This window comes from Argopecten irradians, chromosome 4, assembly GCF_041381155.1.
Source record: "Argopecten irradians isolate NY chromosome 4, Ai_NY, whole genome shotgun sequence".
In the NCBI taxonomy this organism is placed as follows: Eukaryota; Metazoa; Mollusca; class Bivalvia; order Pectinida; family Pectinidae; genus Argopecten; species Argopecten irradians.
Window position 1 is genome coordinate 41,034,580 of NC_091137.1, and position 24,073 is coordinate 41,058,652.

Consider the following 24,073-nt stretch of genomic DNA (forward strand, 5'->3'; position numbering starts at 1 on the left):
CTAAATGAGTTACATATCTTATAAACTCTAACAAGCTCCTTTTCAACAAAACCCTTATAGAGTTAGATCCCTTACAAACTTGTGAACAGCTTAAATGATCTCTTAAAACCCACTGAACAAGTTAAAAGTTTAAAAACCACTGAACAAGTTAAAAGATCTCTTTACAAGTCACTGAACAAAATAAAAGATCTCTTTCAAATCACTGAACAAAATAAAAGATCTCTTATAAACTACTGATTAAGTTAAATTATCACTGAACAAGTTGTTAAATTATCACTTTAAACCACTGAACAAGTTAAAAGATCTCTTTACAAATCACTGAACAAAATAAAAGATCTCTTTCAAATCACTGAACAAAATAAAAGATCTCTTATAAACTACTGATTAAGTTAAATTATCACTGAACAAGTTGTTAAATTATCACTTTAAACCACTGAACAAGTTAAAAGATCTCTTTACAAGTCACTGAACAAAATAAAAGATCTCTTATAAAACATTGAACAAGTTAAATTATCACTGAACAAAATGTTAAATTATCACTTAAAACCACTGAACAAGTTAAATGATCTCTTTCAAATCACTGAACAAAATAAAAGATCTCTTATACACTACTGATTGAGTTAAATTATCCACTGAAAAAGTTGTTAAATTATCACTTTAAAACCACTGAACAAGTTAAAGACTTACAAGTCATGAACAAATAAAAGATCTCTTTCAAATCACTGAACAAAATAAAAGATCTGATAGTTAATTATCACTGAACAAGTTGTTAATTATCATTAAAATCAAGATCTTTACAAGTCACTGAACAAAATAAAAGATCTCTTTCAAATCACTGAACAAAATAAAAGATCTCTTATAAACCACTGAACAAATTAAATTATCACTGTACAAGTTGTTAAATTATCACTTTAAACCACTGAACAAGTTAAAAGATCTCTTTACAAGTCACTGAACAAAATAAAAGATCTCTTATAAAACATTGAACAAGTTAAATTATCACTGAACAAAATGTTAAATTATCACTTAAAACCACTGAACAAGTTAAAAGATCTCTTTACAAGTCACTGAACAAAATAAAGATCTCGTTAAACACTGAACAAAATAAATCTCTATAACACTGAACAAATTAATTATCACTGAACAATTGTTAAATTATCACTTAAAACCACTGAACAAGTTAAAAGATCTCTTTACAAATCACTGAACAAAATAAAAGATCCTTTCAAATCACTGAACAAAATAAAAGATCTCTTATAAACATGATTAAGTTAAATTATCACTGAACAAGTTGTTAAATTATCACTTAAAACCACTGAACAAGTGAAAATATCTCTTTACAAGTCACTGAACAAAATAAAAGATCTCTTTCAAATCACTGAACAAAATAAAAGATCTCTTATAAACCACTGAACAAATTAAATTATCACTGAACAAGTTGTTAAATTATCACTTTAAACCACTGAACAAGTTAAAAGATCTCTTTACAAATCACTGAACAAAATAAAAGATCTCTTTCAAATCACTGAACAAGTTAAAAGATCTCTTTACAAATCACTGAACAAAATAAAAGATCTCTTTACAAGTCACTGAACAAAATAAAAGATCTCTTTCAAATCACTGAACAAAATAAAAGATCTCTTATAAACCACTGAACAAATTAAATTATCACTGAACAAGTTGTTAAATTATCACTTTAAACCACTGAACAAGTTAAAAGATCTCTTTACAAGTCACTGAACAAAATAAAAGATCTCTTACAAATCACTGAACAAGTTAAAATATCTCTTACAAAACACTGAACAAGTTAAATCTTTTACAATTTACTCAAAAATAAAAAAAGATCTCTTACAAATCCTTTAATAAATTAGATTTCTTACAAACCCCCGAACAAGGTAAGCCTCGATCAAGTCTCAGAACATGCACTAGATGTCTGAAGTATGATGAAGTGATTTGGCCCAGTGTAATTGACCCAACATAGCATAAACATGATTCATCCAATAAAACAAATCTATATACATAACATTAAAAATCCATTAACAGTTGCGGAAGTCTTTAGAAAGATCTGGGTCAATATCTAACCTGTGCCTATCTATCAATAACGCCTATCTCTTTACAGAGATCTATCAAACATACAAATACTAAATTGACAAAGTTATAAATGACAGGAAGTTGGTGAAGTCTGACAGAATCTTGACTGGAAGTTAAGTATCAACCATCAACGTATAGTCGATGGCCCATTAAACATGTATGTGGTCAGCTCGTAATGTAAAAAAATATATTGACTCATTTATTGATTCTATTTGGTTTAACTATAGGGCCTAACATAGGCTATAAAATAAGGTTAGGTTTCTTTGAGGTAGTTTAGGTTGACAGGACTTGATGACACTCATTTCAGACAGTATGTGTAGCTTCGTTGGTTAAGTGTTCGGAGGATCAGAGTTCAAATCTCTGTCCACTCTGATTGCAATCTCGGATCTGTCCCTTGTGTAAAGAGAGGTCTAGCTAGCTAGTGGTTAAGATGTTCAGACAAATCAGCAGATGTCCTCCACCTCTGGGTTGTGGGTTTGAATCCCATGTAAGGCAGTTGCCAGGTATTGACCACTGCTTGATAATTTTTCTCTGGGTACTCTGGCTTTCCTCAATTACCCTTTAATGACTTTAGCTCTTAAAAAGATGCTTATAACCATTCAATTGTAAAACATGTAATATGATTATGTTAATTAGTTTGACAATCAATTTCAATCAGTGAAATTTTAATTTTATTAACATTTTTACCATGCATTGTAATTTCACACCTGACCTTTCCGGCCACACACCTGTAACCAGCTTGTCATCAGGTGTGTCAATTCTGAAGTAGGTGTGTCAGGTGTCAGATCCTGGTGTCCGCACCTCGTACGTACCCGACCTATCGGGGCGGGAACAGTTACACGATATCTCCCTGATCAGTGGACTGTATGTCCTAGCCCCCAAGTGTGAGCTCGTGACTATCGTATTGAACCATCTCTGTAGGGTATTTTAAAATTGCCTGATATTTATGAATGAACGATGGAAGAGTTAATTAAATCCATGAAACGAGTCCGACACAGGCCAGGTATAGTAACCAGGTGTGTTAAAATAAATTGATGGAATTAAAAACTTCTTAACTGCAGGTGTGCTAGCTATTATCTAGCATTAGGAAGCGAGGAATTTAAATTTTCTGAACTATTATAGTGTTAGGGTCATGAATCATTTTAATTTGAATTGGTAGGTAATTGTTTATGATAAAAGCATGAACACAATTTTAATGATTTCTAATGGATTCAAAAACATTCCTGTTCTTATTGTAGAGCCCATTGGAAATGATGATGAATTCTGATAATTTTATCTAAACGTTTTAAATCCTATTATATATCTTTAACTTATTAAAATGTTATTGTGTGAGTTAAGTTTTTTGTTTGGTGTAGTTACAGCGCGATTTCTATCAGAGTGTGTTGATCTTGTGACCTTCATTACGGCATTTTAAACAATTTTGAATTGAATTTAATCCAATGTCATTTTGTAAAGTAAATTTTAATATCTATACTTTTTATTCTTGCCATGAGGCCTATAGTTTTTATGAGGATTTCTCAATATTGAATTTAGATTATTTAGATTATCTCCCCCGATTTGATATTACAGAGTAATCTGCCCTTTCAGGTAGATTTCTTTTTGACGTCATTATTTGTAAATGCAACTTATGCCATTTTCTGCAAAAAGTTTTGACAGTATAATCGCAAACAGAATGTCAAAATTAAAACCTAAATGCAAGGGCAGATAACTCTTTAATATGCAAACACCCTAATTATAGAGGCCAGAATTAGAAGAAACTCAATTTCATTGATTTCCATTTTGCGGAAACTGGTGGCCAATTTTCCTTTAACTGAGTCGATACAGACATTAGAATGTCTACAATTAAAACTCTGCGTATTTCAATTCTATCTCGCTGCTACCAACAACCGCAACCTCGAATCAAAACATCTAAAACATCGTAAAATTAAATTAAACATTTTTCCAAGTGTTTTTAGGCGTCAGAGAATTTCAATTTTGTAGACCTTGATTAGATTGGGTGTCCGTGAACTAGACGGGATCAACTGATTGTTCCAAGGATAGAATTAATTCCATGACCTCTGAGTCACACTGGATGTGAAACCTGATTTATCCTACTGATCATTTGATACGGTCGGATCTTTTGGTTGGTTTATCAATCCTGAGCTTTCATGATTGTTTATACGATTGTTTATGCGAGTATATGGAGTAATCGATAACGTTACCTGCTGTGAATTTGTTATGAAGAGCTATACTTTTAATCCCCCTTACAGATAATCAATGTGAACAGAGGGATGGCTACTTGATGTTAAAAACGAAAGCGATGTGTGCATGATTATGTAGTTCAAGTCTCAATGCGATTCATTGTGACAATTCAACCATTGTTATTTTTCACATGCATTAAGATCAATGAATGATATGTGTTAGATAGTAGTGATCAATGATATTGTTGTAGCTAGGATATCTCTGTAGGTCGTATGCCGTGTCTATTCATCAATGTTTTACTATAGAGCCAGTATTTTTTGCAAACAAAATGAACCATAAAATATAAAAGATGTTCTGTGAATCATTTATTAGGTACAATCTTAATGAAGTATGATTGCAAAATTATGTTTTGTTATGTTCAATTATGACTTTATCTTTTGGGTGAGCCATGAAATCGGTGGTAAATACTAGCTGTGTCTTATATCCCTTCCTGTTTTCATTTCATTTATAGAAAGACACATTACTGTACTGTGTTACAGACTAGTTAAAACTGATGAAGACTTTCAGACTTAACTATAAACCAGGGGTTGTAAGACTCTTCTGATACATTTCTACATTTCCTCAAAGGTCAAAATTAGCAAGACTATTTATTTTATTCCTTTCCAATATTGTTGTATTGGAATTATGAGCATTCTGACCTTGACCCAGTTAATGGTCTTAGTTGAAATGTTTTATTAATTTCTTAAAAATCAGTTTTGCCCTATTGTTGTGATTATTAGTTTGGATGTTCTGATTTGGTCTTCTTTTTACAGAATTTCTTCATGAGGAAGGGGTTTAAAACAAATCTCAAGCGGACAAAAAGCGTTACGAAACTCGACAGAAAACGGTCAGCCTCCAACATCTCAGAAAATGATACGTAAGTACACAATCAGTATTCAACCTGCCTGTCAGCTTCTCCAAAAAAAAAACCAAAAAAAAAACTAAAAATGAGAGAAAAACTGTAATTCCACTTTTTCATTTAGATCATTTCAGTGGAATTTCCATGAAGATGCTGATAACAAGCAATATGGCAGCACCTTAGTAGATTATTTGGTAGCTCAGTTTTTTAAGCATCGGCGCTCAGAGTGTATGAGTTCAAAGTCTATTCAGGAAGGAAGGAGTGTTAAGCAGGCTGGACTGGGTGAATCATAAGCGACCAGGTATCACAAAATTGGAAGGTCCTTGGTTCGAATCCCAGTATGGCCTCTATATTTTCTCCCCTTCTGTTCCCTATGATCAAAAGTTGACAGGTATGGTTAATCTGAAAGCTTTATAACCCTATTTTATTTTATCAGTTTTAATGGAAAAGGCCATCCACTTTTATATTGCTTTTTACCTGGTGGCGCTCTATATATATATATCTACCTGCTGTTACCTGTATTTACCTGTGTATTGATTGCTTTGTTATATATATTGTGACATTTACCTAACATGTATGTATGACAACAGATATTGTATATTGGTATACCTATATTAAACTTTAACAGCCTCCACATGTTGTAATATTAATCAAGTCGGAGGAACTCCACGAAAAATATCTATCGAACCAATCCATCACAGAATTTCTTTGGAAATTCTTTCCCGAGATTCTTTCCAGAAGGACGACATATTGAATCCTTTGGCCCTGAACATATCACTTTGTACTGATTTAAAGCACAAAAGAGTTCCAATCTGTAGTTGATTAGAATACAGTAGAATTTGACTTTTACGAGACACTGACATGCAAAGTTTGCAATTAAGTTTAGAAAAGACATCAATATTAAATCACTTGAATTTGTTGGAAGTAAATATGGGTTAGTTTGGAGAAGCTGAAGCCATCTTATTGGAAGTTTATGATGACAAGCACTGATGTACGATACATTCTATAAACCATAACTAGTTTATCCCTAAATATAGAAGTGAACTCTTCCAATTCTATCTCATGGAACAGTTCATTATGAACTTTCAGGGATAAGTAAGTTATTGATGAGAAGTCATAACATTTGTGCACTGTTGCATGAAAATGTTGATGACAAATTCTTTATATTAATGGCCATAAAAAACTGCTATTTGGTGGGTTTTTTTTTAAATGTTTTGAAATGAAATCCAACCTCTTAAATATTTATCTAATGGTAGCAGAATTAAAAGCTGCACTTTTGAATTTGTGAGTTTGATAGAAGTTAAAGAGGAACTTTAATTTTCTTTTAACACTGTCAGAAATGTTTAAAGCCATTTTGTTTGGATTACAGTCATTTAATCAATTCTTTGGTTGTTAAACATGCAAATTTCTTGAGAATATTAAATTTCAGTTTAAACTATTTAGAGTAGTTTTATATAATGTGTATAGGTATTGATGAGATGAATCATGCAGTCCTAACTTGTAATTAAATACAACTCAACTGTTTACAATAGACACAGCCCAAGAATTCACCTGATTTATATAAGATTATACTCTGATAACAAGAAATCCAAAATGTAGACCAACCATTGCAATAAGTTTTATAAAAACTGAATATTACAGGGTTTGAAATGTAGTTAAAACATGTATACACATAGCTTGTTACTGAATGAATGTTTGATTAGCAATTGACCTTTGAACTCTGACTCACCTCACATTTATTTGACCTCTTGAATCTCTCTGACCTCTGTCTGACCACAGTCTTACCTTTTTGACCTTTGTCATATTTTTAGCTGACCCCTGACCTCTGATTGACCTTCACCTGGAAATGTATGTAAGCACCAACATCAGGATACAACAGAAGCTCAAATTTGTGTTTGACCTCCATCTGCCTCCTGACCTCTCTCTTACCCTGACCTCTTAAATGGCATTGACTGTGTATTTATCTGATAAATTTAGGATGTTTAACAGTGAAGCTCAAATTTCTCCTGATCTCTATCTGACCCTTGACCTCTAACTGACCTTGACAGTGTACTTTTAGCACCAACAATCAAATGTAACAGTGCAGTTTACAAAACTAATTGTCCCATCTATATTTCCTGGTTGTTGTCAGCAGAAAGACAAGATCCGGAGACTTAATTTTCTGTCTGACGGTGGGGAAGAAAACAAAGGTCACCAAATAAAATACTTTATCCGAATTAACTCAGCAGTGGTATACAGATGTTCTGGGGAACACACAACTCAATCTGTGATGGAGATACATGTACAGGAAGTCAAGAAACTTATCGTGAAGATTGGTTCGCTGTTTTATTTCAAAGTCTACTGATGGGTTTGTGGTAGATAAGGAAATAGAACTGTTGATAGGATCAGTTTCATTTGTGTCCCTACTATACAGAGATCGGTTGGTGTTTTTTCCTTGTCTGGTATTAGAACTCCTGAATGGCCAGTTGGCAGAATGTTTGTTTTCAGACGTCATCAGTTATTGTTTTTGGAAGGTTCTATTGCATCACTGTTGTTACGATTATTGGGTTTCATGGTTGGCCGCCTCGTATTCTTATGTCACAGTTGAGGAAGAATTTCAGAACAATAATCTGTGAAATAATGAATGACTGGCTGTTATACATAAGGAAGATACAGAAGTAGGTAGCTGATCCATTTATTGATCGAACCGTTTGACCGATATAATATTAGACAACATAACGGATATAAATTCGTCTATATACATAGACCTGTGTGTTTGACCAATATATTAGTCCCCGTAACCATTAACAATCAGTCGTGCATTGATGGCAGTATGTGATTTGCTGTTCTGTCACAGGTATCAATCTGATACAAGAGCATTTCACTGTCCCCCACAACTTAGTGAACACTTACATTTTTACCCCATGGATTGTATTGGTTTCTCCCAACTTTTGGCCACTCACCCCTAAAAAATATAAATGGAACCCCCTCCTCAACACCTCTGTCATAAATAAACATGACAAAATGACACAGTAGCCCCCTCTCCTTGATTGATCCTCAGTAGTCCTAAAGGTCATGTAAGTTATCCTTATATGTCCTTAAGTCATCCTAATGTCTGTATAAAATATCCACCATTTAGGACATTTAGTTCAATTCACCCCTGAAATTTCACATTGGACTGTTCTATTCCTTGGTTTAGGAGAGTCTGAATATATTTTTCGGGGGATGAATGACTTAAGTTATCCTGTCTGTCCTTCAGCTGTCCTTTTGTCCACAGCCATGGTCCTGACATCCTAATCTAATCCCAGTACCTATCCTATTATCCTATAGTACTCCCTTGGTATGCCTGGCGTGTCTAACAGCAGTTAACTGTGGGTCCTGTTCCCAGTTTTACATATGATGAACGTTTTATGACATCAGGTTTATCGGCCCTGTCATTCCCAGTATGTTGATATGCCCTTGATAGTTTATAAATATACATCATTATGTACTTACTAGATATACAGTTCTGATGTCTGCAGCTTGATATCGGGTATTCTGATGTACGACCAATAAAACAGGATAACAGTATTGATTGATAAAGAGGAACGGTCCTCTAGTACTCTCTACTGATACCGCGCCCTATAGACTTTTTACAGACAGACAATCCTTATAATGTATAAGGGATACTGGTACTGATCATGTACAGCAAGTTTGAATCCAGCCTCCATGTTTCAATTTCTCAAACAAACTACTTAATTTATTCTTCCGAACTATGAACTCATCTGTTGCCTATTTACACATATTTTGAATCAAATCTTATTTTTACATGCAATCAACTGAAATTTGTAAGGAATATAGTATTGGTTCTATATTTTACTTCATCGGATAAATTTTAGTTGGCTTTAATTCTAAAATTATGAAAATATCTTGCTAAAGCAAAAATGCAGTATACTTGCATCTTGTAAACCCATTGTGTAGTATAACTAACTGTTTGGCCTTGACCTATATAATAGAGGTTAAAGCAAAATTGTTTCAAATATCAAAAGGTTTGTGATAGCATTGATTCCTCACCTTTGTTAGTGGAAAGGGGCGAGGTATGTCTTTTGTTCATGAAAGCAAAGTTTTGTAGTTAACAATGAACACTTACACATCATATTATTTACATTTTCACAAAATGGAGCCAGTTATTCTATATCAATACGTTGTTGATGATTCACGCGTTTTGTCAGAGACCATTGACAATAGTGATCAAAACCAATATTTTAATTGTAAGTCTGAAAGACAAGACTACTTAAACCTTTGAAATTCTACTCGTTTGAAAGAGACAGTAATTTTCTGAGTGACAAGAAAGTGAATGCCGAGTCACTTATGTGTGAAGAACTATTATAAGATTTTAGCATTGTCACTGTCTGTAGTCAAATTACTGTCAATAGTTTGTCGAATCTCCCAGGGCATGGTCTTCTTCCTGTCTGTTTAAAGGTTCAAATTCACTACCAACCAATTATAATGTTTCAAAATAATAATCTTCAGTTATCTGAGGAAAGATCAAATTAACAATTTAAAATTTTTCTTTAAAACATAAAATTTGTATACAAGCTATCATCAATATTGGAGGAGTATTCAAATTCGTGTAACAAAATCGTCGACGATCTATGCCTATAATGGGCATGACTCGTGAGTCACACGTAATTTTCTTAAAGAAATCTTTTCAAAGATGTCTTGACACTTGTAACTTAAATAAGGCTGTAGGTTTATTGTGGGTCGTGTAGTCATACTTGGGTAATACTTTGTAGTTCCGTTTTTGTTCTGCCTGCGTACGTTGGGTTTCCCAAATATTAATTACCGACCTGGTTCATGTAGTAATATGTCCAACATGTTGGCGTGTGTATTGTCTACTGTTGACAAACAGGTGTTTTTTACGAACTAAAAACATACAACAATGAAATTAGAGCTATATATCGCTGTCTTTATATAGAAGATGATTTGTCTTTTTTTCTGTGAGTTGGCATATATACAAATATAAATTTGTCTGCATAATTTTCTATATTTGTATACATTTATTGTTATCTTGTCCAAAATATCATAAAGCCACTGGGACATATACAGCATTGGATATGTATGTGTCCAGTGGATACATAAATGTCCATCAGGAAAAATAATGACCACTGCTTCACGGTTGTCTCCAATACAGAGGGGGAGTACACTTCAAGGTCATGTTTGATACAGGAGAGGGCTGGGTGGGGAACACCGCTGTACGATGTGCAGTAATTCAGAATACAGGAATTAATTATAAAAACATTATAACTAATGGGAATTTCTTTGTTTAAATGATAAAACGATGTTTCTCATTGGCTTAAATGATGAAGCAGAATGGATAGAGGGAATTTAATGGTGGATAAAACCAAATCTGAAGATAAGCTCCATCTGGAGTACGCGGTACAGTATGAGAGTTAGAACAAATTTAAAAGCCATTGGACGTAACCAAATTGGAGCTGATCAATTTCCTTATATACATTTTCTACATTGACAGGAATTCTCTTATTTCTATATAATCTGATCACTTCCATACATGTCCATTACTGTACTGTACCAGTTAAGAAGAAAATGTAGCAGTCAAACCTGCATGGGATTGAACCTGGGACTACGGAACACCAGCCTATCATGCTTTACCGATTGAACTGCCTAGTCATTAGTCCAATATATGTTTACATATTGGTGTCTAAACATTCACTCCAACAAGCCCAACTTACGTATAAAGTAATACTTAAATAAACGCCCACTTCAGTATCAAAAATATTTAATAATTCTCGGTATTAAGTAGTTTAGACGTTTGAACACAGACTTACACAACGTATTTCTCTGCTAAACCTTTAATTTCACCTGCTACACAAACCCTGATCGGATCACGTTCCCTTCAGTCCTTGTCAATACACGCCAGGGTTAATGTATTAAAGTGATAACAATATTTTATATACACACTAGCGTATTGGTGACATAATATTTTGATAACAATTTATCCCCATAGACCTCCTATCACGTTAGCCATCTGACATTGCTGTATGCATTTATCCATAAAAAAAACATCTCTCTTCTGTCAATATCTCTGTTCCATGATAAAGCCAAGCTGTAAAAATATTAATTCTGTTGTTTTTCAAATAAATAAACCCATATCTTATGTAGTGTTTAAAAAGAATTTCACGAGGATGTAGTGTTTAAAAAGAATTTCACATGATAGAAATGGCTATGATATATTTTTATGAACAATTATTCATGATTTTATGACTGAAGAACAAAACCGACTTCCAAATCAAGCTTCCAGCTGACAATGCTGAACAAAGGATGAACCCTGGCCTCCCCTCTGACAGCCGGTGGACTGTGCCAGATTAGTTGGTGTAGCCCATGCTGTATTAGACTGGGCCACTGTGAGAGGGAGACTCTACAGTAGTATGTCTACACAGCCTTGGGCGAGCAGTTGTAGCACTGGGACTCTGCTGATTCTGTGAAAAATGTGACTGTATTTACTAACATACACAGCACATGTTGGATTAATTTTGTGTGTAAGGTTCACTGACAAAGACATGGCCTCTGTATCGGTGAGTAGATTTGTAGTTTTACACAGTAAGTAAAATGTTCTTATCGGTAATGTGTGTCAATAGACATTCCCTAGGTACAGTATACACACACAAACAAATCAGTGATCAGGGCTCGGAATTCATGGTTTGGGATCCTGACAGTTATGTATCATTTTCAAATTTATTGTCGATGCTTTAATCCAATAATTATTGTGAAGGGGTCAGATTACAGATAATGGTTGTGTTGGTGACAGAACAACAATGGGGATATGTCTTGACTTCGAACGAGAGTGGAAATTTAGTAGAGAGAGAGTGCATGGGTATAAATCAGTCTACCATGATAAAGGTTCTGATCATGCCAAGGCGGGAAGGACTGTATATCTATCTAAAGTCAGTTCATCTAGGACAACACTGCATGATGTCCTAATTCTATATTCCTTGTTGATGCCCTATTTAGTCCTAAATCACAACTACCCCTCATTCCATCATCATCCTACTTTCATCCCCATCTGTATCTTCATCTCAATTGCTCCTGCCCCTACATCATTGTTTGTATACTTCATTGCTTCTATAACTGTATAATTTCATATTCATCCTTTTTCCAGTTCATCTTAGATATACCTGAAGTCCTGCTAAGGTTGTTATTATATCATTACATGTACACCTTTATCATTATCTTCATATGTGGTCTTAAATGAATCTTCATCAGTTCTACATCATCATCTGTCCTAACTGAAACTTCATCAGTTCTAAAAAGTTCATTGTTTTCATCATCATCTTCATCATCATCAGCATCATCATCATCATCATGATTCATCATCATCATCATCATCATCATCATCATCATCATCATCATCATCATCATCATCATCATCATCATCATCATCATCATCATCATCATCATCATCATCATCATCATCATCATTATTATCATCATCATCAGTCCTTTATCTTCATCAGTCCTTTATCTTCATCATATAAGCTTCTTTGTCTTCATCAATCCTTAATCATTTAAATTGTTCCTATTCATGACTTCATCGCCCAATCTTCTAAAGAGTTGTATAGAGCTGAGATACTGCTAAAGGCCTTAGATTCAAGTGTATGGAAAGTACCTATACATACATCAGATTATTCTCCTGTAAGTCACATCAGAATATATTTGCGTTACTTATATAATTATCTAGGGAATCAGGAAAGAATTTCTACTATTTTATTAGAAATCTCAAAAATATTTGATGACAATCACATACACAGCTCAGCCTCCCATCATACTTATAAATATGTAAGTATAGAAGTAACCATAGAGTATGGAGATAAGTGTACACCCTGCCGGGGAGATCTGATAGGCCTTCAAAGGGGGTCAGAGATTTCATTAGCATTACATTATTATACATGATGTAAAATGGAGATTGCTTTAGAATATCCTGTCAAAAATCCTTGATAAAATCAGATAAAAATTCATCTTTGTGTTGTCTACAAATAGATAACTTTCTTATTATTTAATGTCTCAGCCCCACATATGGAGAGCGGGGTTGTTTAGATATAAGTGTTATGATGTAGCTTAGTCTGAACAGGAAGCAAAAACATGTACGCTCTAATTTCAAAATGATGTAATAATTAAGGCCGTTTTGTAGAGTAATTTGTCTAACATGGGTCTGTACAAGACTGTTATGTCTGAGGATGTGTTGTACCAATATAACCCTTGTCTATGGTGCACCCCTCCCTCCCACCAACACCTCTTTCTTTCATCCTCATCTCCTCTCTTCCTCCCACCGACACCCCTTCCACCATCTCCTTACCCCTTCTGTCTTCATCCCTTCCTCCCACCGACACCCCTTCCACCATCTCCTTACCCCTTCTGTCTTCATCCCTTCCTCCCACCGACACCCCTTCCACCATCTCCTTACCCCTTCTGTCTTCATCCCTTCCTCCCACCGACACCCCTTCCACCATCTCCTTACCCCTTCTGTCTTCATCCCTTCCTCCCACCGACACCCCTTCCACCATCTCCTTACCTCTTCTGTCTTCATCCCTTCCTCCCATCGACACCCTTTCCACCATCTCTTTACCCCTTCTGTCTTCATCCCTTCCTCCCACCGACACCCCTTCCACCATCTCCTTACCCCTTCTGTCTTCATCCCTTCCTCCCACCGACACCCCTTCCACCATCTCCTTACCCCTTCTGTCTTCATCCCTTCCTCCCACCGACACCCCTTCCACCATCTCCTTACCCCTTCTCTCTTCATCCCTTCCTCCCACGGACACCCCTTCCACCATTCTCCTTACCCCTTCTGTCTTCATCCCTTCCTCCCATCGACACCCCTTCCACCATCTCCTTACCCCTTCTGTCTTCATCCCTTCCTCCCATCGACACCCCTTCCACCATCTCCTTACCCTTTTTGTCTTCATCCCTTCCTCCCATCGACACCCCTTCCACCATCTCCTTACCCCTTCTGTCTTCATCCCTTCCTCCCACCGACACCCCTTCCACCATCTCCTTACCCCTTCTCTCTTCATCCCTTCCTCCCACCGACACCCCTTCCACCATCTCCTTACCCCTTCTGTCTTCATCCCTTCCTCCCACGGACACCCCTTCCACCATCTCCTTACCCCTTCTGTCTTCATCCCTTCCTCCCACCGACACCCCTTCCACCATCTCCTTACCCCTTCTGTCTTCATCCCTTCCTCCCACGGACACCCCTTCCACCATCTCCTTACCCCTTCTGTCTTCATCCCTTCCTCCCACCGACACCCCTTCCACCATCTCCTTACCCCTTCTCTCTTCATCCCTTCCTCCCACGGACACCCCTTCCACCATCTTCTTACCCTTTTTGTCTTCATCCCTTCTTCCCACCACACACTCCTTTCCACCATATTCTTACCCCTTCTCTCTTTATCCCTTCCTCCCACTGACACCCCTTCCACCATCTCCTTACCCCTTCTGTCTTCATCCCTTCCTCCCACCCGACACCCCTTCCACCATCTTCTTACCCTTTTTGTCTTCATCCCTTCCTCCCACCAACACCCCTTTCCACCATATCCTTACCCCTTCTCTCTTTATCCCTTCCTCCTGACAACACCCCTTTAACCATCACCCACTTCTACTCTCTCGTTAGTTTTCTCTTTGGATAACTTTTCACTATAAATCTTATAATGTGCTCCTTGAGTCTGGTTACATAATGCACAATTCAACTTAAAGTCATTATCACTATGGTTTAGAGTTTTTAAAAGTGTTTGACAGTTATAAGAGGATTGTGCAGATGTACTAGTAGATACCATAAGAGCAGTGGAATAGCAGTAAATTGGGAGAAATCAAAACTTCACTAATCATCCTTTCTTAGCATCCAGGGAGACACATGTCTCACCCGTCATAATCTGTACTGATGTATCAATTGGATCTGACACAAACTTGACAAGTTTTACCCCTGGTTACTGTCGGACAACTTCACAGGCTGTTACAGTGTCAGCCATGTTGTTTGATGAATGATGGGAGTTCATGCTTAAGAGACAGAAGGTGATGTAGTACCCGACCTTTCTCCTTTCCTCTCTCCCTCTCCCCCCCTCCCCCTCTTCTCGCAGAGTGACATTGTGTGATACATGGTCCATTGTCATGGTCTGTCAGAGCTGTATAGTTTATTGTCTATAAAGAATATAAAATATTTGTGTTAAAATAGATCTCCTGATGGCTTTTAGGTCATTTATCAAAAGAAAATGGAAATAAATGCTAAACGTTGCCATATAAAAGTGCAATACTGCTAGAAAAAAGAGAGAGAAAGAAAAATGAGGGTTGTGGGAAATACAAGCCATTAGCAATGGGTTTGATAAAATGATTCGTGATGAGGTCATGTGTCAAGTTGTGATATATGTGAAATATTGATGATTGAAAAGTAAGCTGTGTCGAGGGAATTCCTTCGCTCTTTATTTGTCCGTGTGGTAGCTGCCTGTTTTCAGCGAGGTGACTTAGTGGTATTGTTGTGTATAATGACTTTCCAATACAAAACAGAATTGTGAGAAATATGTTACAAAGTGTGGACATATCTGATAACAGATCAATATCATAGGACATGACCTTGATCTGATAATGGTCCTGAGGTTAAAATTTTTCCAAGGTCACCAAAAAATGGCTATCAGTGACCAAAAACAATTTGAATTGCGTCCAATGTATTTGAAGTCAAAAAATGAAATTTCATAATATTTTGTGTGACTTTAAGAAAACATGAGCTTATCTAAGCTACTTGGAGCCATTGTGGTCAGTTGGTCAAGGTTTTTAAACATCTACTAACAGTCCTTCATCCCTGGGTTGAGGGTTTGAACACCATATGTGGCTGTAGTTGCTGAGTTGCTGACCATTAGGTCAGTGGTAGTTCTCCAGCTTACTTCTATGATCTCATTTAACTGGCAAAATGAAAGAGATTTCACAAAATTAGCTATCAGGGTGCTGATTTTGATTAAGAAAATAGTTTTATTTAAATGATGTTGTATGTGATGGGTATCTGTATTGAGGATGCGATATTAAGGGCATGATGATGATGTCACATCTATATTGAGTCTGTACTGAGGATGTGACATCAAGGACATCTATATTGAGTCTATACTGAGTATTGTTACTGAGGACATGACATCAAGGACATCTGTATTGAGTCTATACTGAGTATTGTTACTGTGGATGTGACATCAAGGACATCTATATTGAGTGTATATTGAGTATTGTTACTGAGGACATGACATCAAGGACAACTATGTTTGAGTCTTTACTGAGTATTGTTACTGTGGATGTGACATCAAGGACATCTATATATATTGAGTCTTTACTGAGTATTGTTACTGTGGATGTGACATCAAGGACATCTATATTTAGTCTACACTGAGTATTGTTACTGAGGATGAGGCATCAAGGACATCTATATAGAGTCTATACTGAATATTTTTACTGAGGATGTGACATCAAGGACATCTATATTGAGTCTATACTGAGTATTGTTACTGAGGACATGACATCAAGGACATCTATATTGAGTCTATACTGAGTATTGTTACTGAGGACGTGACATCAAGGACATCTATATTGAGTCTATACTGAGTATTGTTACTGAGGCTGTGACATCAAGGACATCTATATTGATTCTATACTGAGTATTGTTAATGAGGATGTGACATCAAGGACATCTATATTGATTCTATACTGAGTATTGAAACTGAAGATATACCAAATGTTCCTATGCAGGAAGTATTGCGATGCAGAGAGAGCACTTCATATAAACGTCTGCAGTGGGAGCAGACTGGAGGATTGGAAAGTAATAAAACAAAAGCCTAGCACAAATCAATAGAACAACAATTTTTTATTCTGATAGAGATCGGATCAAGGTCAAATCCAGGTGACAGGAGAATGGTGATGTATACACTGTAAACACCTAGTGGATGATGTTAGGAGGCTGCACATCAGTAAGAGATCTGAGACACACTGGGTACAATACAAAAAGTAGTCAAAGCACTGTCTTACCTTTGGCTGCACGTCACACAACTTATCATAAAATGTTGAGCATAGATTGTATTAATGATTCAATACATCAAGGATTTCATGAAATGCTTTATTAATATAAAACAGTATTTGACATGTTGAAATCTAGTGGTGGCTGCATTGCTACCAGACCCATGAAAGTTGTTGATAAGATTTTCTCAGAAGAATTCTATTTAAGATAACCTCTTCTTAGTTTGAAACTTAAAGAATCAGGAATGTAGCAGAGACAAAAATGATTGAGTTGATTTATGTATTTTGAGACTGATTTTGATTGAGTCTTGGTGAAATCTAGGAGTTAAACTTCATCTATGCCATCCAGCTTTGTACCCTTGATTTTGTCAGTATAATTCATCAAGTGTCACATTAGCAACACTTCATTTACTTCTGTCAGGGATAGAGACATGACATGAGCAGCCTACATTAGTTTATCTCTTGACCACTGGTCAGTTAGTAGACCCCCTGGGGTGACAGGGTTCTGGTCAATATCTTTGCACTGCTGTTGTCCTAATTAGTAAATCTAATTTGTAAAAGCCTGCCAGGAAGTTTCAGTTGGATGAGAATGACATGCTGTTGCTATGGATACGACCTTGGTTACCTTGCACAGTGTCTATACACTTGGTGGTTGACTTTTTTGTTTGACCTTTTTATGTGTATAACATGCAGCAGACATTGACAACATACCACAGCTTTGGCTGTGATGACTGGGGACATGAGCATTGTGCATACAGCAGCGGAAATCCTGACATGTAGACTAAAGACTCCCCCATGTTGTGGGCAAACACTATCCTAAATCTTATAACACTGCACAATGTGTCTTATACATGTATCCTGAATTGAAAGCTTATATCCAAGTTGACAAGTCACTGTTGTACAAAGTTATTCAGTGAAGAGTTCTCATAGATGATTTCTGTAATATTCAATGTCACTCACATTGTGTCAGGGTTTTGATAATGACTTGATGTTTAAGATCCTTCCATCATCTTTTAGACCCCTAGAGGTGGTCTTAGACATATTTCATGTCTGGAGGAAATATTTTCAAAAGGAAAAGTGTTTCTGTTTGATGTATGTGAAATGAATGGAGAAATACCAGGTTACGACCTTACTCTAAATCATTGAGATTTATGAATGAACATACCAGTCAGTAATAGCAGTTATAGGAGCATAAACTTCCACTAGCCGTAGGAGTAGTAGCAGAATCAATGGAGGATGGAGCGGAAATGTCATTCTCTGGTATATATCTAGTTTGGACGGTAGTTAGATCTTTTTTGTGGCATCTTTTTATGTAGTGTATGGATAATGTCACTGCTGTTACATTTCTATAGCTACCAGATTATCTACTGTAGATGGAGTACAGCACTTAGTGGGGTTGTATAATGTCAATATCTATATAGTCTTTTATATAGGAGGTCAATGTGAACTGCCAATACAAGTTTGGGATAGTATATGTTAGACGGTCCTGATGGACAACTATGGCTTTCTGTTAGTGGGTCAATATGGACGACTGGAGTTTTCTGTAACTGTGTCGATTGGAGTTCTCTATAGTAGGTCAATATAGACAACTGTGTATTTTTTGTCAACATCTTCCCAGCTCCGATTTCTCGCAACAAAAGTGCAGACTTAAGTCAAAACTTCAGTTTTTTCCCTTAAATAACTTTTTTTGACTTAAGTCAGTTTTTGACTTAAGTTTGTTTCGAGAAATGGAGGCCAGATCTATTGGATGAGTTATAAGGTCTGCTGCTTTTGATATTGATTGACGGCTTAAGACTTCCCACACTTGGTCAGTTTACAGAAAAACACATCCATGCCAACTGTTAAAGCTTCTCAAATGACCGGTGGCCAGTCTAAGGAGAGAAAAAACTCATTAGAGTGTGCATGTTTATGACCAGTGGGTCAGACATTGATTCCCTGGCCAACTGATTAGAAGGCTGTGGCCAGGGTGGTGGTGTTGTCAGCTCATAGATTTCTCATTAGTGATGATTAAAAACCACAAGTTTTCCCAGCCTCTCCTCACACTTCCCAACTCAGCCTTTGTCCAGGTTGTTTGGGATTAATGGGGTAATGGAACATGGCAGGAAGAAAAAAATAGCATATGTCAATGCATTGAAAGTTTAATAAAAAAGGATTTGTATCTCTCACATGAATGAGCCATTTTTCAACTTATTTTTTTCCAATATGCATTTTTACTGCAAATTAATTTAGAATCTGTTCAGAGGTTGCATTCATTGATCATTCAATAAAAATGCCATTCAAACAGATTTGCAACGAATGTGGAATTCTATAATGTGTTAAGATGATTACAAAACATATTTGATATCAAAAATAAATTAGATTTTAAAAGTACACCGTTATTGTATACAAATGTCCGGGGGTATGTTAAATTTCCATGAAACAGTAACATTGGTTTCAGCAGTTTCAGAAGTCATATCATTTTTTCAGATATTTGAAGGATTATACCATTCATCCCTGCAAATTCATGATGAACTGTTCCAGTCATTAAATTGGAGGGGTTCAAATGTCTTTCTAGGGATGATGATTTAAAATATGAAAATGTTACCTAACACTTTCACCATTAATTGTCCTGCCCTACCTGTACAAAGTGAAGTATTCCATCCCACCTTGACAATCCCTGTTAGACTCAATATACCTGCCATAGTGACCACCTCGGTATAAAGACCACCTCCTTATTGAGACCACTTTCTTAGCCATTTATAACACAATTTGACCTGTGTATAGAGACCACTTGGCTATTGAGACCATTTTCCCCTGTCCCTTGGGTGGTCGGTATAGACAAGTTTTACTGAGGTGACACTATAGTAAGTAATCGTTATTAATTTTTGTGACAGTGGTATTGATTGGTAAGCAGGTTCATGTGCACATTCACATGAACAACAAGCCACTCCCAGGAAATCGGTTACTAGAACACCAGACATCACATCATATTGGTTTTAGAAAGTCACACCAAGATTGCTACATACAGCGACATCTTCACAGTATCATTGCATGTAGCAAAGAAATATTCCGCAGAACCTTTATAGTTTAATGGTTTTTGTTATTGTCTCTCGCAATTTGACTTGAAAATAGATTTCCTTAAAAACTGATATTTTGAGATTATATACAAGATTACATACATCGTTGATAAATTTGTGTCATCGTGTATTCCGACTGGCATTGTAATTAAGGTAAAGGAAACACAAACACTTTCAAGTTTAATTATCTCAGTAGGAAGATCATAACCTTTATTCTTTACAAGCTAGAAAAATTAGAACAAGATTTTGTTACATCAGGTTGCTTTAATATTCTTCATCATGCCACATGAATCATCCCAAAGGTCGAAAATCAACATAGTCCTTCTTGGAAGATGTTCAAATGATAAAATTGACAAGACAAAATTGATTTTCAGGAATCCAAGTTGTTGTTGATGAAAGCTTTTGTTGTTGTTTATCAGTGTTGGTGTTTACCGAGGTGTGAGCCCTGGTGCCCAGTGTACGTTGTTAGGATTATAGACAACGATTTGTCAGCCTGATTTGTGGGGCTGTCAATTAATGTTCACACCAGTGGCTATACTTTATACTGATCAATATCTCGGAGTTAGGGCAAGTGAAAAGTAACGTACAAGTTTGATATTCATCCATTAATTATTACAAGTTGTTCAAACATATTTTCGGCTTTATCAAAAATATTGTATTTATAAACCTTATACTATAGTATAAAAAATGCATCTCCCATTTCCAGTGCATCTCCTGTTTCTAGCTTTCAAATAATTTCTTTGTTTGTGTATGACTCTGTCTCCAATGAAAAAATAAGACTAAATTAAGGTACCGATATATTGATATTGTTGTCCCATAGCAACCACAAAACAATACAAATTTCTCCACAGCAATATATTTTTTTTAATCGTTCACATTAAATGTGATGCACAATCCATTTCTCGCCATCAGGAAATGGCTGTGTAATTGTTGGGTGTTACCATGGTAACGCTGGCCATCTGACAGCAATGTGACATCTGTGTTTGTAGAAAAGAAAACTCTATAATCATTATGGCTGTCACCAATTTTCAGATTTGCTTTCAGTTGGTCTGGCTGACTTGGCCATGTGTTTACAGTGGTCATAAACACTAGAATTTGGCATCAAACACGAATAACTGAGATTGCTCAACATGGAGGAATTCTCCCCAGATTTTATGGGAGAAGAGTACCTATAACTTTAGTCTGAGATTTGGCGGCCAAATTCTGTCTTAATCAAGGGCCAGGAAACGTGGGAACTAGAAATCCCTCCAAGTCTGAGGCAGAACTCTTTAAATTCACTCACAGATTTGCATTCTATGATGTCTTGAATAATCATGTTTCTTAGAAAGAATTTGGCTTGTTTTTTTACATTCCTTTGGATCAGTTTGATAAAGATATTATTCCTAATATAGTTTGGGATATTGGGATTCCCCGGTAATTTGTTTCTCCAAGTTTTTTGTGGTCATTATGTCATGAACACCAATTATTCTACGTTAAAAGTGAACCATGGAAAAAATCTTTATTATCCGACTTCTTTCCACATCCATAAATAAATTCTGTGAGTCAGTCATGATGCATATACTGTGCATATCAGTTGATGAAAGGTTGATGCAAATGCAAAAACACACGGATGAAAGAGTGCATATTTCGCAACTGATGCTGAACCAATGTGATAAGCTATCATATTAATTGGCAATGTGCTTTAATTTATGGAAGGACGGGATATCATAAAACAAATGTTATCGGAGTCAAGGTATGAGGGGAGTTTGAGGTACTGGCCTAGAATAATTAAATATGTAACGTATCCTCCCCCATGCTATCTAGCCTGTTAGTATCATGACTTTTTATGGACTCACAATATAAACAGAGACTTAAGAACTTACCTGATAAATACATATATTAAGGCTAATTATTGCTGGCGATTATGTACAGTCACTTTCCTCAAGTTATATTTGGTGGCAGACAAATTCCTGATTTCTGTGTTGTCACCATGGTAACTAAAAACATGGCGGTTCCTATATGTTATTCCTGTATACACTTTACAGACACATTTGTAAGGAGAATCAAGGTTTATTGGAATTCTGCATGAACAAAACAAATTTAATCAAGTAAAGAAGTTAATATCATGTTTTGTTAGATTAACTCAAGGTGCTGTCTGTGTTTGAGCGCCTCCATTGTAAGTTTGTTCTAAGATTTCTTTACATCTTTCATGTTATCCTAAGGTTTGGCCTGACCCTTTGTTCTTGGTTTCAGGTTTCCCTGTTTGTTTTGTCAGGGCAGTTTTTTTCTTCTCATCTATACACACTGAAAACCTGACTGAACCTTTTACCTAACAATCCATTAGTAACCTTAGATTAGTAAAGAAAATATTGATGTGGTTACTATGGTAACGCTTATCAATCTTCACTAACGAAATAGCATCGCAAACAAGGAACCACACAAAAGCACATCATGGGTTTTCTAGGCAACAGAAATCTTATTTCCTTCATTAGCAATGTTTGAAGATTGCGATGAAAGAGATCAATTTGGTCATCTTTCTCTGAATTATAAATATGTCCCTATGATTTTTGGATCTTAATCAGTATAGTATAGTGCAAAATTGAGAGTACCTGTTGTTTATGTCACCTCCATATTAAGGACACTTGTCTATAAAGACACTCTTGTCTGGCCCAATTATGGCAATTTAGTATGAAGTTGACCTCTGTATAAAGAATAACTGTCTATAAAGAACACTTTCACAATGTCCTTTAATTGTGTCCTTTATTCACCAATGTCATTGTATAGTTTAACCTCGTTATATATGGAAGTCAATGCACCGAGAAACCTGTCTAATCTGACAGCATGGGGCTGACTGTTTTGTTTAGATTAGATAGGTTGTCAAAAAAAGTTAAGTGTCTGATTATACAGGTGTCGCGGTATAAAAGTTGAAAGATTAATGAGACCAAAAAATCTTCAAAACTAACATGGTCTTTCAGTTATATGTGTTCAAGTTAAAGAAGTGCAACTGTATTTGTATTCTGACCTGTATAATTGCAAGACCAGGAATCCAGTTTTAGCCTGCTGGCTAGCCAATTTAATCACCAAATTGTCAGTAATTAGTGAAGCATGGTGTGTTGATGTTGTTAGGGCTTGTATCAGCCAGACAACAACCTGTTCTGAGGGTCTATTTGTCTGATAAAGGCCAGCGTGGGGAGGAAGTCTGTCCATATCTCCTGCTCCCCCCAGATAATACATACAGGTCGACTGATGGAGGCTCCCCTCTGGTTGTAGATTCTGGGCATGTCAGGGAATGTTTTCATTAGAAACATAAACAAATTTCTTCAGTTGTACACTCGGAGGGAGTAAGGAAGTGCAAACTAATTAACTCTCATCTCAAATCTATCCCCTGAAATGTTAAATTCTCAAATTCAAGCCATCTATCTGTGTACTGTTATAAGTAGACATCTATCTGTATACTGTTATGTGTACTGTGTACCATGTCAAGTACCAAGAAAATTTCTTTAAGATTGTGAGGTCATATATTAAGTTTCATGTTTTTGCTCATTGATCTTTTGGAATTTAAACTCTGAAGGAATTGAAAGAGAAAGTTTTGTAAATATTTTGAAAATAAAACTAGTACTATAGAAGCAGATCACAGGATGATCAAGACAGAGAGTGATGTCCCAGGGGTACAGAGGCTGACCTACATAGATAGGGGCTGCAGCATTAATTATAGCTCTAGATAAAGGGTCAGAGATTGAGGGCCTTATCCTGGGGCAAAGGAGGACCGAAAACCTGCATGTTTACATCATAGGGCTAACTGGCACAGACCCAGCTACTTACACCCCACCCTTCCAACATCAGGCAG

At 36.2% G+C, this 24,073-nt stretch overlaps 1 protein-coding gene across 19 annotated transcripts in view; it reads left to right on the forward strand.

Moving 5' to 3' along the window:
• The window catches only part of LOC138321679 (ras GTPase-activating protein nGAP-like), a 192,872-nt gene that overhangs the window by 118,710 nt on the left and 50,089 nt on the right, over positions 1-24,073 (forward strand). For 15 of the 19 annotated variants that reach the window (XM_069265535.1, XM_069265533.1, XM_069265526.1 and 12 more), the window contains one exon: positions 5,085-5,188. In XM_069265535.1, coding sequence (XP_069121636.1) covers positions 5,085-5,188 — 104 coding nt within the window. Of the gene's footprint in view, positions 1-5,084; positions 5,189-11,562; positions 11,725-24,073 lie in introns of those variants that run through there. The other 4 variants (XM_069265544.1, XM_069265547.1, XM_069265543.1 and 1 more) reach the window with 2 other exon arrangements.